The sequence below is a fragment of the Saccoglossus kowalevskii genome, chromosome 2 (genome assembly GCF_978046115.1).
Source record: "Saccoglossus kowalevskii chromosome 2, keSacKowa6.1, whole genome shotgun sequence".
NCBI classification, from domain to species: domain Eukaryota; kingdom Metazoa; phylum Hemichordata; class Enteropneusta; family Harrimaniidae; genus Saccoglossus; species Saccoglossus kowalevskii.
The window spans coordinates 19,631,074-19,643,167 of NC_140642.1; the positions used below are offsets into that span (position 1 = coordinate 19,631,074).

Sequence of the window (12,094 nt, forward strand, 5' to 3'; positions counted from 1 at the left end):
AGGTCAACGACTTGAAATCTTGGGGGTGGTTGGTTTGCATGCCGTGTTTCTTGGCGAGTAGTTTGCAATATTATTTTCAGCATATCTCCCAGCTATCCCTCGTAATCTGAAATGATCAACCCCTTATTGCTACAGAAAGCGGCTGTACAGACAGTAGTGACAGTATTCTTGAGACTACTACCAGTTTTATAACCTCAGTTACGTGTCTGTTGGTCGACTTCTGTTAATTGATATTATACTGTGGCTATCGAGTTGCAGGGGTGGCATCGTCCAGCCGTAACGATAGTACTGAGGTTCGAGATTTAACCCATTTTGCAGATAGTGCCAAAAGTTGACAATGGCGCTCAAAACGTGGTCATTTTGATAAGTACTACGTATAAAGCGTATGAGGGCGTTCGACTATGGACGGCTGAACGAAGTCGAACGTAACGTCATAGTAGTACTACAGATTGTTTATCACTCCTTCCTACAGGCAGTCTTTAATTTTGTGGTCAATCGTCTCACTACACACGGCCATTTTCCCGTAGTTACATCTGAAAACGTACTACAAAAAGTGGGGAAAAAACGTATGTGACATCCGAAATATTTATTAATGTCAGACTTCAGTAAAAACGTAAATACGAACCATTTTATCTTGGACTATGTTTTGCAAGGTAATGTTATTGTAGTGAAATGGCGCAGTTCTATTGTTTATGAGAGTAATATCACTAATATGGACAATGTGAACACATTTCAATCATTTAATAAAGATATTATTACTAGACTAAAGCGGTCACATTAAAGTTGTATTATAGAATATATTTTGTTATGTTAATTACCAAATGCAATAATTTGCAAATAGCAGAACAGTTTTGTAATTTTGTGATTGATACTACACCGAATAATGAAAGTATGGTCTGTACACTACAAAATTTTCACAATAAAATAAATAAATTTAGAAAATTTAATAATATAATGAGTGCCAATAACACTTAATAAGTAAGCTTAATTATTATTATTGTTTTCAAACTCTGGAAAACTTATTTCTCTAAAGAATTTCTTCCTACTAGTATATTTAAGACTATCTGGTTGTCTGCACTGTATGTTGTGGCGTACTTCGTCTCCAACTTCCTTTAAAAATGAATAAAACAAAAGTGATCTTTTCTTTTTGGTGTGAAATTGCTTTACTTTGTAGTGCAAGCTTAATTAAAAGTGATTAGAGGAAAGAAGTTCATCTCTAACTGCACTAATTACGCTATGCACGCTATTTTTTTTAACGGAATTTCAGATGCAATTTCTCATAAAGCATGTTGTAATTTGTCATTGGTTATATTGTTTTTGCTGAATATGGACTCCAGACATTAATGTTTTATAAACATATAAGTTTAATGATACTGTCAAATTCTTGGTGACATAGACATTTGACTTGTGCTCCGTTATATATAATCAAATACTTACAGCTTTCGTTGATTTATCAATTAACGTTTTAATTTCAAATTTAAAAGACCCTGTGTTGCTCGAAGTAATCCCTGAATAAGAAAATGTAACTGATTGTAGTTCCTTGTGGTTAAATTAAAAAAACATCTTGCTAGTATTTTTTGTGTGGAAAAAACGACCTTTAGTGATTTCCAAAGGAGTTAACAATGTACTCTGCATGCATTAAACATGAATAGTCTCAGTTTCAATCATTTTTTTGGGAGGGGGGTGTTGAAAGGTGTTGGCGACAATCTTGTCGTAAATCCGCTGTGACAATAATTATTTATTTATCCGATCAGTTGTTCTACAATTCTTTTCTTTTTAAGGAGAAACGTATTACGAGAATGTTGGCAAAGTGATTACCTAGACAACTGGTTATAATGATACTCCTATGGTTCGTTAGATCATTTTCTGATCCAGATTTGCACAGAGAAACAATATAATGTTGTCGCACAAGATTTGACGTCACTATAGATGCTAAATACTATTTTATATATTCTTCATTTAAATGAGTTCAAACATACACCATGTCACACCGTGACAGGCATTCGTTTCATAGTCCAATTCAAAATATCAAACTGCCATTTATTTTATTTGATTGGCAGATCGAGTTCAAAATGGCAGCCTTAACGAACGAACGAACCTCCCGAGCCAAATCTGTGCCTATGCATATTGTATACTAATATTTATTCAATTAACCAATTTACGGAGGTTTCACTATTGAATACTATAAGTCTCTTTCGTGCTCTATTATAAACCTCGTGTATAATATAATTTATTCCTTTTCAGATTTTCTGTATAAATTATTATCAACTTCAGTGTACCAGTAGAGCAGCAGGTAAACCAATGAAAGACCAATTCGTCTGTTCTTCTTATATGATCGATCACTTTCCAGTGAATCTAGCTGGGTCACTGCTCAATGACTAAGCACAGGTCGAAGTACTAAAAATGATACATACGGAGACTATGTACTATTTTTGTTTTTTAATGTTTTCGAATTGTTTTTGTTGTTATTGTTAGTCTTTCATTTGCACAAGCTTGTGTGTCATCCATGTAAAATTTCCTACCCTTCTATATAACAATGAATTTCTTTCTTGAACATGGGAGGGCGCTTGTGTCAGTTGTCATGTGACCTGACCGACTTTCAATCACTTTATTTTAATGGCGTCCCTGGGAATAGGATACAACGGCTTATCATATTATTAGGTATTGTGATTACTAGCACATAGCATTTCATTAACCTTTACTGTACCGTACAATCTAATCATTGGTGATCTTTTAAACAGATAAGGACATGTAAATCAATTGGCACTTGACATATTGTGGATAGTTTCCTGTCACGTCGTAAAGGGCGGTGGTCGCGTCTTCGAATTTTATGTCAACAAACAATGTATTTTATACGCGCAGTGTACGTTGCTATGAGTTCCATATCGAACAGAACTCAGCGCGACGACCACCGCCCTTTAACAATGTGTGAAAGTTAAGCCAATTTGTTTTCAATTATGTACATACGCTCACAAATCATTCCGATCAAGTCACTAGAAATGTATATATCACAGAAATAATAACAGAAGAGGGGAAATTGATAGCAAACGTATTATCTGTCGTCGACAAGTAGTTGATACGCGCCTTCAACATTTTTATTATGAATTTACAATCAGCTTGGACAAGTTCGATGTGTGTCTCATTTGTACATTCACAGTGACTAAATTAATACACTTACATATGGTTCATAGTAGTTTTCATATTACTATGTAAATGTACATAGGATTTACTCGATATATAGAATAACTCGATAATATATATATATGGTTATGTTTTTTAATATAATTGTTGAATCTGCATCATTGTTCATACTTGAGTTTGTGTAATGTGCTTAATGATACAGAATCAAAGTTAACATTCCTTCTTTAATATATATAACCATCGTTTATAATATTTAAATAATGTAATCGAACCTGCCTTAACGTTATATTTGAAACATGCATGCAATATTGCTATTACTGTTAATACTATTAATATGTCAACCGCTGTATTGGATGACCACGAATGTACAATTAAATACCCATGAAATATCACTGGGTGAACGATTATGTAAATTATACAGTCTTCCATTTCACAGTTGATCAGCAATACTCAAAATAAAATAGCCGCTGAAAGGTATTAGACACACAATTAAGTATTAACAATTCTGGCATCATTAGTCGAGAAAAGACGCTAAACACAGTACATATATAGTATGAAAAGTTGGAAACCCCTTTCCAATAAAAGCACCCCATTTTAAAACATAAATATTCATGTGTACCTCACGTGCTGATATGTAGGTAGCTTGTTGGGTGTAACTCTAAATCTGATTTGTTCATTCCGTGACAAGATCTTTAATTTTCTATTTGTAGCAAATATTATTGTAATTTTTGGTGAAAATTATTTTTAAATTCTTCGTAAAAACTATCAGAGTGATTGCTTTCATACTTGAATTTCAGGAACCATGGGTGATTCTCTATTAGAAATTATATTTCAAACTTCCTGTTTTAGCAAATATTGTTCTCTTCTTGGAAACTACCAGCTTGATTACTCTGATACATTTGTAACCCGGTTATAGCAATTGCAAATCGCCATGGTAACAATCACACATCCTGTCATAGTTATGATTTTTCAGCAACGTTCAGTGTGACAACAATTACCACGACACATAACCTTTAGCTTATGTCTAAACCTACACTGATCTGATCAACTTTGTTGACTGGAACACAATCTACTGAGACAGCAGACCTACTTTTAACATAAGGTCACTTGTTTGTCACAGTCCGAATTATCCAAATAAAAAAAGCAAATTCCTAATTCTAGGGAGTCCCAATGAAAATGCATGCGTAACCTAACACTGCATATGGCACTAAATGTTCTCATCATATATACATACATCATTATGTAAAAATGTAAACCAGTTTTAAAAAGTAGAAATTTATTCATTCGTTCATTCATTTTTTTTTATATTAGATGACTTAACAATGGCAGTTGTCATCCAAGCAAATCCATCTACACGAGTTATGGTTTGGGTTCATGCACGTACACGGTCAACTGCATTCGAATTGTCTTTAGCTTCAGTGCCAACATTCAAAATACTCCATGAACCTTATTATTTGGGCTTTTGGTTGGGGGAAGAGAGAAGATATACATCACCAGTTCCGCCAATAAAAGGGTATAAAAAGGTGGAAGTTAAATCAGCTCTTGAAGCAGATTACCCGGATCACGAAGTTGTCATATGCAAAGATGGTCCTTATGGATTTAATGGTAAAAAGGACTATGAGAAGTACTTACCACAGGGGTTCATCCATACTTTCATGATCAGAGACCCCATCAAAACAGTTCCTTCTTTCTACAATCTACTGAAGGTATCAATAAAAGAGAAGGCCTGGGACTGTGACTTGATAGAGACTTGCAAAACAACATCAGGTAATATACAACCTGTTTATGATTTGTTTAAGTATGTGAAGGATGACCTTGGCCAGACTCCAATCATCGTTGAATCTGATGACCTGGTCAACTCTCCAAGAGAAGTGATACAGAAGTACTGTAGAGCAACAGGAATTCCTTTCTATGAATCCATGTTGAAGTGGGAACCTGGAAACATCAGCCATTGGCCCGATATTCTGACAACACAAGGTTTTGTTCACTCATTTCAACGAGCAATTGACAGTTCATCATTTGAGGCCCAAGAAACACCATTGAAAGACGCCAGAGAGGAGCTTCCAAAGGAATTGACAACATTTATTGAAGAATCGAGGAAACCATACTATGAAATGACGAAGTTCAAGTTATAAATTACATTCAAAATATTCTTTAAAATATTGTAATCTGGTTTGTGTATCCATGTCATTCAGTTGATTTCATTATTTAATGATCACTTCAGTATACTCTGATTTGAATTTAACTCCCTGGATAGCTTTCTATCGGACTGTGTGACAAAATAAATGATCCTACCTGTGGGGTATACCTTTTTCCAGCTCATTTGGTAGTTCCGACCCTGTAGTACATATGCAAACTTCTTTAAGATTGATTGTTTTCTTCAAAACAAGGGATTTGTGGAGAATGACCAGCTATAACATTCAAAAGTTGGCAAATATAATAAGCTTGTATTGAAATATAATAACACTGTTATAATACAGATAATTTCATATAACATCATTGTGTAGTCTTACAAAACCATTTATTGGTCAGAATGATATATGGTGACTGCCACGTATGGAACATTAATGCGCTTACTTTTTTCAAAACATATTTTGACTGCATACATCGGGGGGGTTCATGTATTATAATAACATGTTTCAGAATGTATTGCCTATGTATTTTGGTTGCTGGTGTGACTTTTGTTGATCTACGATTGATATATTATTCCCATTTAATGTTATTTAGTTTACTACTCAATTTAAATTTACCATTACTGGAATACTTATCTTAATAATAAACAAGACAATATTAGTAAAACTATCTATGTCACTTGTGTGATTTACAATACATTGGTGAAATCACCCAATATTTCAACAAAGACCTAGCTTTGCATCCATTATGAATCCTGTAACATGGAGTAGAATGTCTGTGTACAGTGCTTGGCCAGATTGTTTGTCATCTGCCACCATAGACTAGTATAGGACAAAGGTAAACTTAGGAAATGTTCGAGTGGATATTGTAACTGGTTTATGGTTCGAGACCATCTACAGGACAAGCAAATGCTGCAATGGTAAATGCCTCCATATCAAAAACAAAACTTTAGAACACATTACTACCACTATTTGGGTATTAATTAGACTTTATATAAATATGGGTATAATCACAAGAGATTTGTATTAGTACGACCCTTGGGGGCATCATAAGGCATCCAGGGTAGCATAATTATGCAATTTGTACGGACATTGAGACTGCATAATATTGTTATCTTCTATCAAGCTCATTCAGTAGTGCACTCTGAAGTGATTTTCTTTGCTGTAACCATGACTACTGCTTACATGCTATTTGGCATATTTTATGTAATATTACTGTGTCTTCGCAGAGGGCTAACATTTATTGTGTATTGAATGCACATTACCACCATTGTTTCAATAGTCAATTTGTAATCGTTTATGCTAGACCCCACTGGTGGTATTACTACACTTGGTGTTTTCAACACCAAACACATACTATATATCTCTCAATCCCCATCCTCCATGCTTGATTTAAGACAGGTTGTCCAGCAGTTAAGACATTATTTTTTACACATTTTCTTCATTTCCAATAGACGCTCAGGAAACTACTCATAGAGAATCCAGGGAGGCTATTCTATGACCTTTCAGATTGACAATACAGTGTTCAAGTCACTTCATGAGAGCACAATCTCATTATACCAGAATCACTTTAGGGTTTTAACAAATCTGATGTCTTCAACACATTGTTCCCATCTCTCTATGATAGAAAATTCGTACCATATAATGAAAACAAATAAGAAGCCATCCATGTTGAGGAATACCAAATCTATCATCAACACCATGTTGCCAATTAGTTAGGGTTCTTGTCTTGGTTCTTGTCATTAGTGATGGTATCTCTTCGGTGAACTCTTGTCAATTGTTCAAGTAATATTCTTTTTCTATTGGTTTTAGTATCGGAAGGTGCAAGCTTTGTCCATTTATTCTAGCCGAGCTGTCCTTCAGGCTGACTCAATCACCTTATGGACTATTAATGATCTCTCCAGGAGCCGGATAAATCAGCATCTCCAGTATTCATCGCACAGTAGGTATCAACTGTTGAATCAAAGAATTGATTGAAGAGTTTACAATCTATCCTAGTGCATATGTAATATAAAATCAAAAAGTATGAACTTCATTATTACATCCATCTTTACGTCCTATATCTCCAAAACAAAAAGAAAATCGAACATAGCTACCACTGTGAGATATCGTTTCTAGAAGATTTATTCAACACTGAAGGGCGTTAACATTTATTTATCAATTGCGTGTACTATTTTAAAATATATACAAACACAAGAGGAATGTTTTCATATTGTATATTGAGTCCCCGTTTTGTGTATGATGCTTATGTTGTTTACTCAATCATGCAATGTTCGATGATCGTATCATTTTAAAATATTCATAGTTCGCTCAGCTAATATGTCAGTAGCAAATCGTGTTGTTTTGGTTTTATAAACTTAAGTGTTCAAGCCGGCATTCTTTAGATGTCCTCACTTCCATGTGAATTTCATTGAAATTCGATAAGGCTGTTGATTCATTTGCATATCTGTATGCAACGTGGCGCAGACTCATTGTGTAACCATGATCATGTCCTTATATATTACTACAAATGTTCCGCTTATAATAACTTCTGATTTCAGCTCATTCATTCATTTATTCATTCATTCATATGTGAGGTCTCTACCTTTTGCATGTACAGTGTGACATATTTCGATTTTTATGTAACAAATTCGCTGTAATCTTGACAACGCTCAATTCTTGTATACAACCTCATCTGTCCATCCCACCTGAGTGTTTTATAGTTTGACTTTTTGTTTTTTAGCACTGCACGTTCACATTCACAATCCAGGACAATTCGCGACTGGTCACAGGTAGCGTAGTTGTAGTCCGGAGTTCAAATTTTACCTCGGATTGGAACCTTGAAAGAGTCAACCCCTAACCTTGGTGAGTATGCCAAAGACTCAATGGAAAGGCTAAAAAACGCTGGTCGAGATTCACTCACTGATGGATGTGACTTTGAGGGGTTCTTTGCTTAAGATTCACAAGTGTTTGTGTTTGCTTCTGTTGTCCACGCCAGGATGGCGCATTAAATTGGCAATTGATTGAATGCACAGCCCTGTTATGTAGTCTAAAACATAAATATTGTCTTGGGGCAAAATGCACTATATGTCAGTACTTGCCAATGCGATTTGAACACCAGGAGAGACATGAAGTGACATTCAGTTGTCGACAGACACAACATAGATGTCTTACAAACTACAGTATTCTAATTTGATTTTATACGTAATTAAGCTAACAAAGGAGGTTATGTTTGTTTCATGAGAAATGTACTAGTACCAGAGCAGCCCAATAGACTTGGTGGACCCAAACAATCACTTAACAATTGACATTTATTGCACCTCATTATTTAAACAAACACAAATTAAAGGACGGCAGTCGTCGCGCCGCGTTCTGTTCGATATGGGACTCATAGCGACGTATACAACGTGTGTAAAATACATTATTTATTTACATGAAATAAGAACACGCGCTTTAAAGACATCATTTGCAGCAAGGTTCAACAACAATTATCTTTTAAAGCGGGAGAGTCGTCACCTGTGCATGCGTCAGATGTCCATAGCGTGTCATCGTTTACAAACAAGCGTATACCCATGAGACTTTGCGTTTTTAGCGTGTGTTGTTATTGTCAATTGGTACTCAATTCCCACGCGTGCGCAGGAGATGACCCTCCGCTTTAAATAGCAGCGTCAAACGAAGGATGCTTCTTTAAATGAGGACAATTTGACATTTGTTAAGTTCACTGTATATGTTATTGCTGTTACTAATAAATAAATAAATTAGATATAAAATATGTAAACCGCTTTTCTGAGAGCACTGTAGATATGTTTAGATTATAATTATTTAGTACACAAAACACTGAAATGAACAAGAATGTACGCCATGAACTAGTAATAAATGTGACGTAGTGTATAGATGCGACAACCCATTAAAATTAATGCATTTGTTAATTGGACGATAATTTATCTATGAGGTCCATTAATCAATTAGCCATTTGGAATTTATTGAATTGTATAATTATAAAACTTTATAACGACCACGCTTTTTGGTCATGCATCTTACGCGCTATCTAACTTCTAATTTCTTCCTATTTAAGCCCAGCAGCCTAACCCTGTCTAGCCAATATAACCGCCTCGCTTGGATTTAGATGAGATTAACTGCAAATAAAAACAGGTGGATTAATTAATAAATAAATGAATACACTAATAAACATTTTAGAGAAACAAGAATCGTCTCAGCTAAAGCAAGATAATTTATTTCTGAAAACGAAAATGTTTCACAGAATTTACGACTGACAGTCGATCACATTACTCGGATGGATTCAGAATTATTCTCGACTTAAAACAAAATGTGCCCGCACTCCGTTAGCCTACATCAGAGTATAGCCAGAGAAGAGTTTTGTCATTGTGAATGAAATACGTATACTAAACAAGAAGTTTGGAAAGTACGTAATGTTGGAGGCTCGCTCGCACAAAATGGTAATACAGTCAAATAGTTATCCTACAAATTTACAGATGGCAGGCCTAATGGTTAAACAGTAAACAATCAAGAGACCGATGTCCATCTCAGACTAGTCCTTTTTTTGTCGAATTTGAGTTAAAGCGGTGGTCGTCCCGCAGCGCGTGCTCAAATTTCATGTAAATAAACAATGTATTTTACACGCGTTGTATACGTCACTATAAGTCCCATATCGAACAGGACGCGGCACGACTACTGCCGCCCTTTAACCTCCTGCTTAACCAGACTCTGTTAAAATGGATAAATGGCATCACATATGACGTATATATCTAACGATAATTGCATGCAATCCTGTGAAGTGCTGTTTATTCAGGCAGAAGGACACTGGATATGAATAAACCCTTATAAGTAGCAATTTAAAATCCAATTCTACGAGAAATGGAAATAGTACTCAACGCAGTTCTCCAGCGTCCAGAAACACGATTTCTCGGAGTTGCTCAAGACGGTTATATAGTTCTACGATTTAGAGGGCGCTGTTAAGCAGACTGTTTATTGGAGCGCCATCTTGTGATCGTTTACTAATTGAAATCACAGATGATCTACCGGTATGTTCATTTCAAGATATATCCATGCTATAAAACAATAACACAGTACACTTTGTATTGATTATGTAGCAGGAGAGGTATTTATGAAAGTGCAAAGCACATGTTATTACGGATAACACAATAGGTGAATTTGATTGTCGCCATTAGGTGGTTTATTGTAATTGTGGGTTATTTTTTTTTATATTTAAAGTAATTTTATTAGACTAGCCCTAGTTAGATATGCTTCACATTAAATATTGATTTTGTAATATGGTTATATTTTATCATCCAACAGAGAAAACCCAATCATTAGCTTTATTTTAAGGTAGCGAGACTATTATTTGTGTTGAAAATTACGATTTTCACATTTATTTATTGATGAAATGCACTATAAACTTTCATGTGATAAAGTCAACATAACATAGAATGTCATGTAAGTTGGTTAAAATGTAGATTTTCTGAAGGGAAGCAAGGCAGCCTCAGTAGTGTTTTCCAAAATCAACAACACAGGTTTAATCTGTGTGCCTATAAATTTCAAAGATAAACTCAAGACAAAGCAATGTTAGGATGTGTTATCAGTAGCTATCTGACACACAATGAGTGTTTCCAAACATTTGAGTGGTTTGTCTCCGCCCCTGTTTGTTTCACAAATTAGTCATTTGCATATGAATGTTTCAGACACAAGGTCACACAGCCACTGAAAAAAAATCATTGATTTTGGTGTTTTCATATGCCGAATTTATCCAATTATAGCTATCCCATTCCTTTATTTTTTTTGGTTTCTAGTAGCCTTACACATTTGGATGTCCCTACACATGTTAAAGCAGACCTTGATGGGAAAACAAATTGATTGTGCCGATAAACAAGCTTGAAAATCTTTGCTGTTACTTCATGGACGTTTTCTAGGAGTTTATGTTTTTCAAAATACAAGGTCTTTAACAAAAAATAACGTATACTTATTGTCGTCGGATTAACACCAAATTTTCACAGCTTTAAGGTGACAGTGAGAGGAACTTGAATGTGTCCAGACAAACTATTTCATCGATTATTTACCAACGAGTTGTGGTTTGAGTTGGGGGCAATGCGACTAAAACAGTAATTGAAATTCAGAACACTATTTTTTAAAACGCGTTGCTTGCATAAAACTGACCAGACACATTCAATTTACCAGACTATTGAACAACTAGGAAAAGTGAAAAAAATACTTCTTATCGCCAGCATAAATGCGTAATTATTTTTTTTACAGAAAAAGTAATTTTTCACTTTTGATTAAGTAACGGGTCATAGAATGCAGATACGGACATGGCAAACACACCTTTGTAAAGCTTGAAGTCTGGCGATTCTAAAAATATATACTTTCCTGGGTCTATTTGTAGTCATTTGGTCACAATTAGAAGATGAAAACAAGTATGCAAATAATAGTCCCGCTACCTTAAGACACATTTTTTCAATAGATTCGGATGTGCAATTGCACATGCGAGATACACTCTTTACAAAAATAACCCAGTTTGAAAACAATTTTGCCCACGATGAATATAAGGACCCCAGAAATTCGTTGCATAGCTGCTCTGGGCCAATGCGCAGATTTGATTAGTTTTTGGTAAAAATCTGTGCATATTAATCACCTAATTTGCACAATGATTAGTAAATTTCCAGCTTTTCCACTGATATCTCAAGTACTAACCATTCCCTTACAATGAAACTTGGTACATAGATGTCATAGGACAATGCACAAACCTTATTAGTTTTACATTAAAATCTATGAATATTAATTACCTGATTTGCATAATACTTAGTCAGTTTTCCATCAGTATCTCAAGT

General features: G+C 34.9%; 1 protein-coding gene across 1 annotated transcript; it reads left to right on the forward strand.

Moving 5' to 3' along the window:
- Positions 1 to 2,613: 2,613 nt before the first annotated feature.
- Positions 2,614 to 5,398, forward strand: LOC144361500 (uncharacterized). Its single transcript, XM_078013473.2, has 2 exons — positions 2,614 to 2,661; positions 4,453 to 5,398. Exon 2 carries the CDS (start codon positions 4,464 to 4,466, stop codon positions 5,274 to 5,276), a length of 813 nt encoding a protein of 270 aa, XP_077869599.1. The 5' UTR covers positions 2,614 to 2,661; positions 4,453 to 4,463; the 3' UTR covers positions 5,277 to 5,398.
- The last annotated feature ends 6,696 nt before the right edge of the window (positions 5,399 to 12,094 follow it).

What these genes read in the sequence shown, in the direction of transcription:
- LOC144361500 (XM_078013473.2), top strand. Translation starts at nt 4,464, where the DNA reads ATGGCAGTTGTCATCCAAGCAAATCCATCTACACGAGTTATGGTTTGG.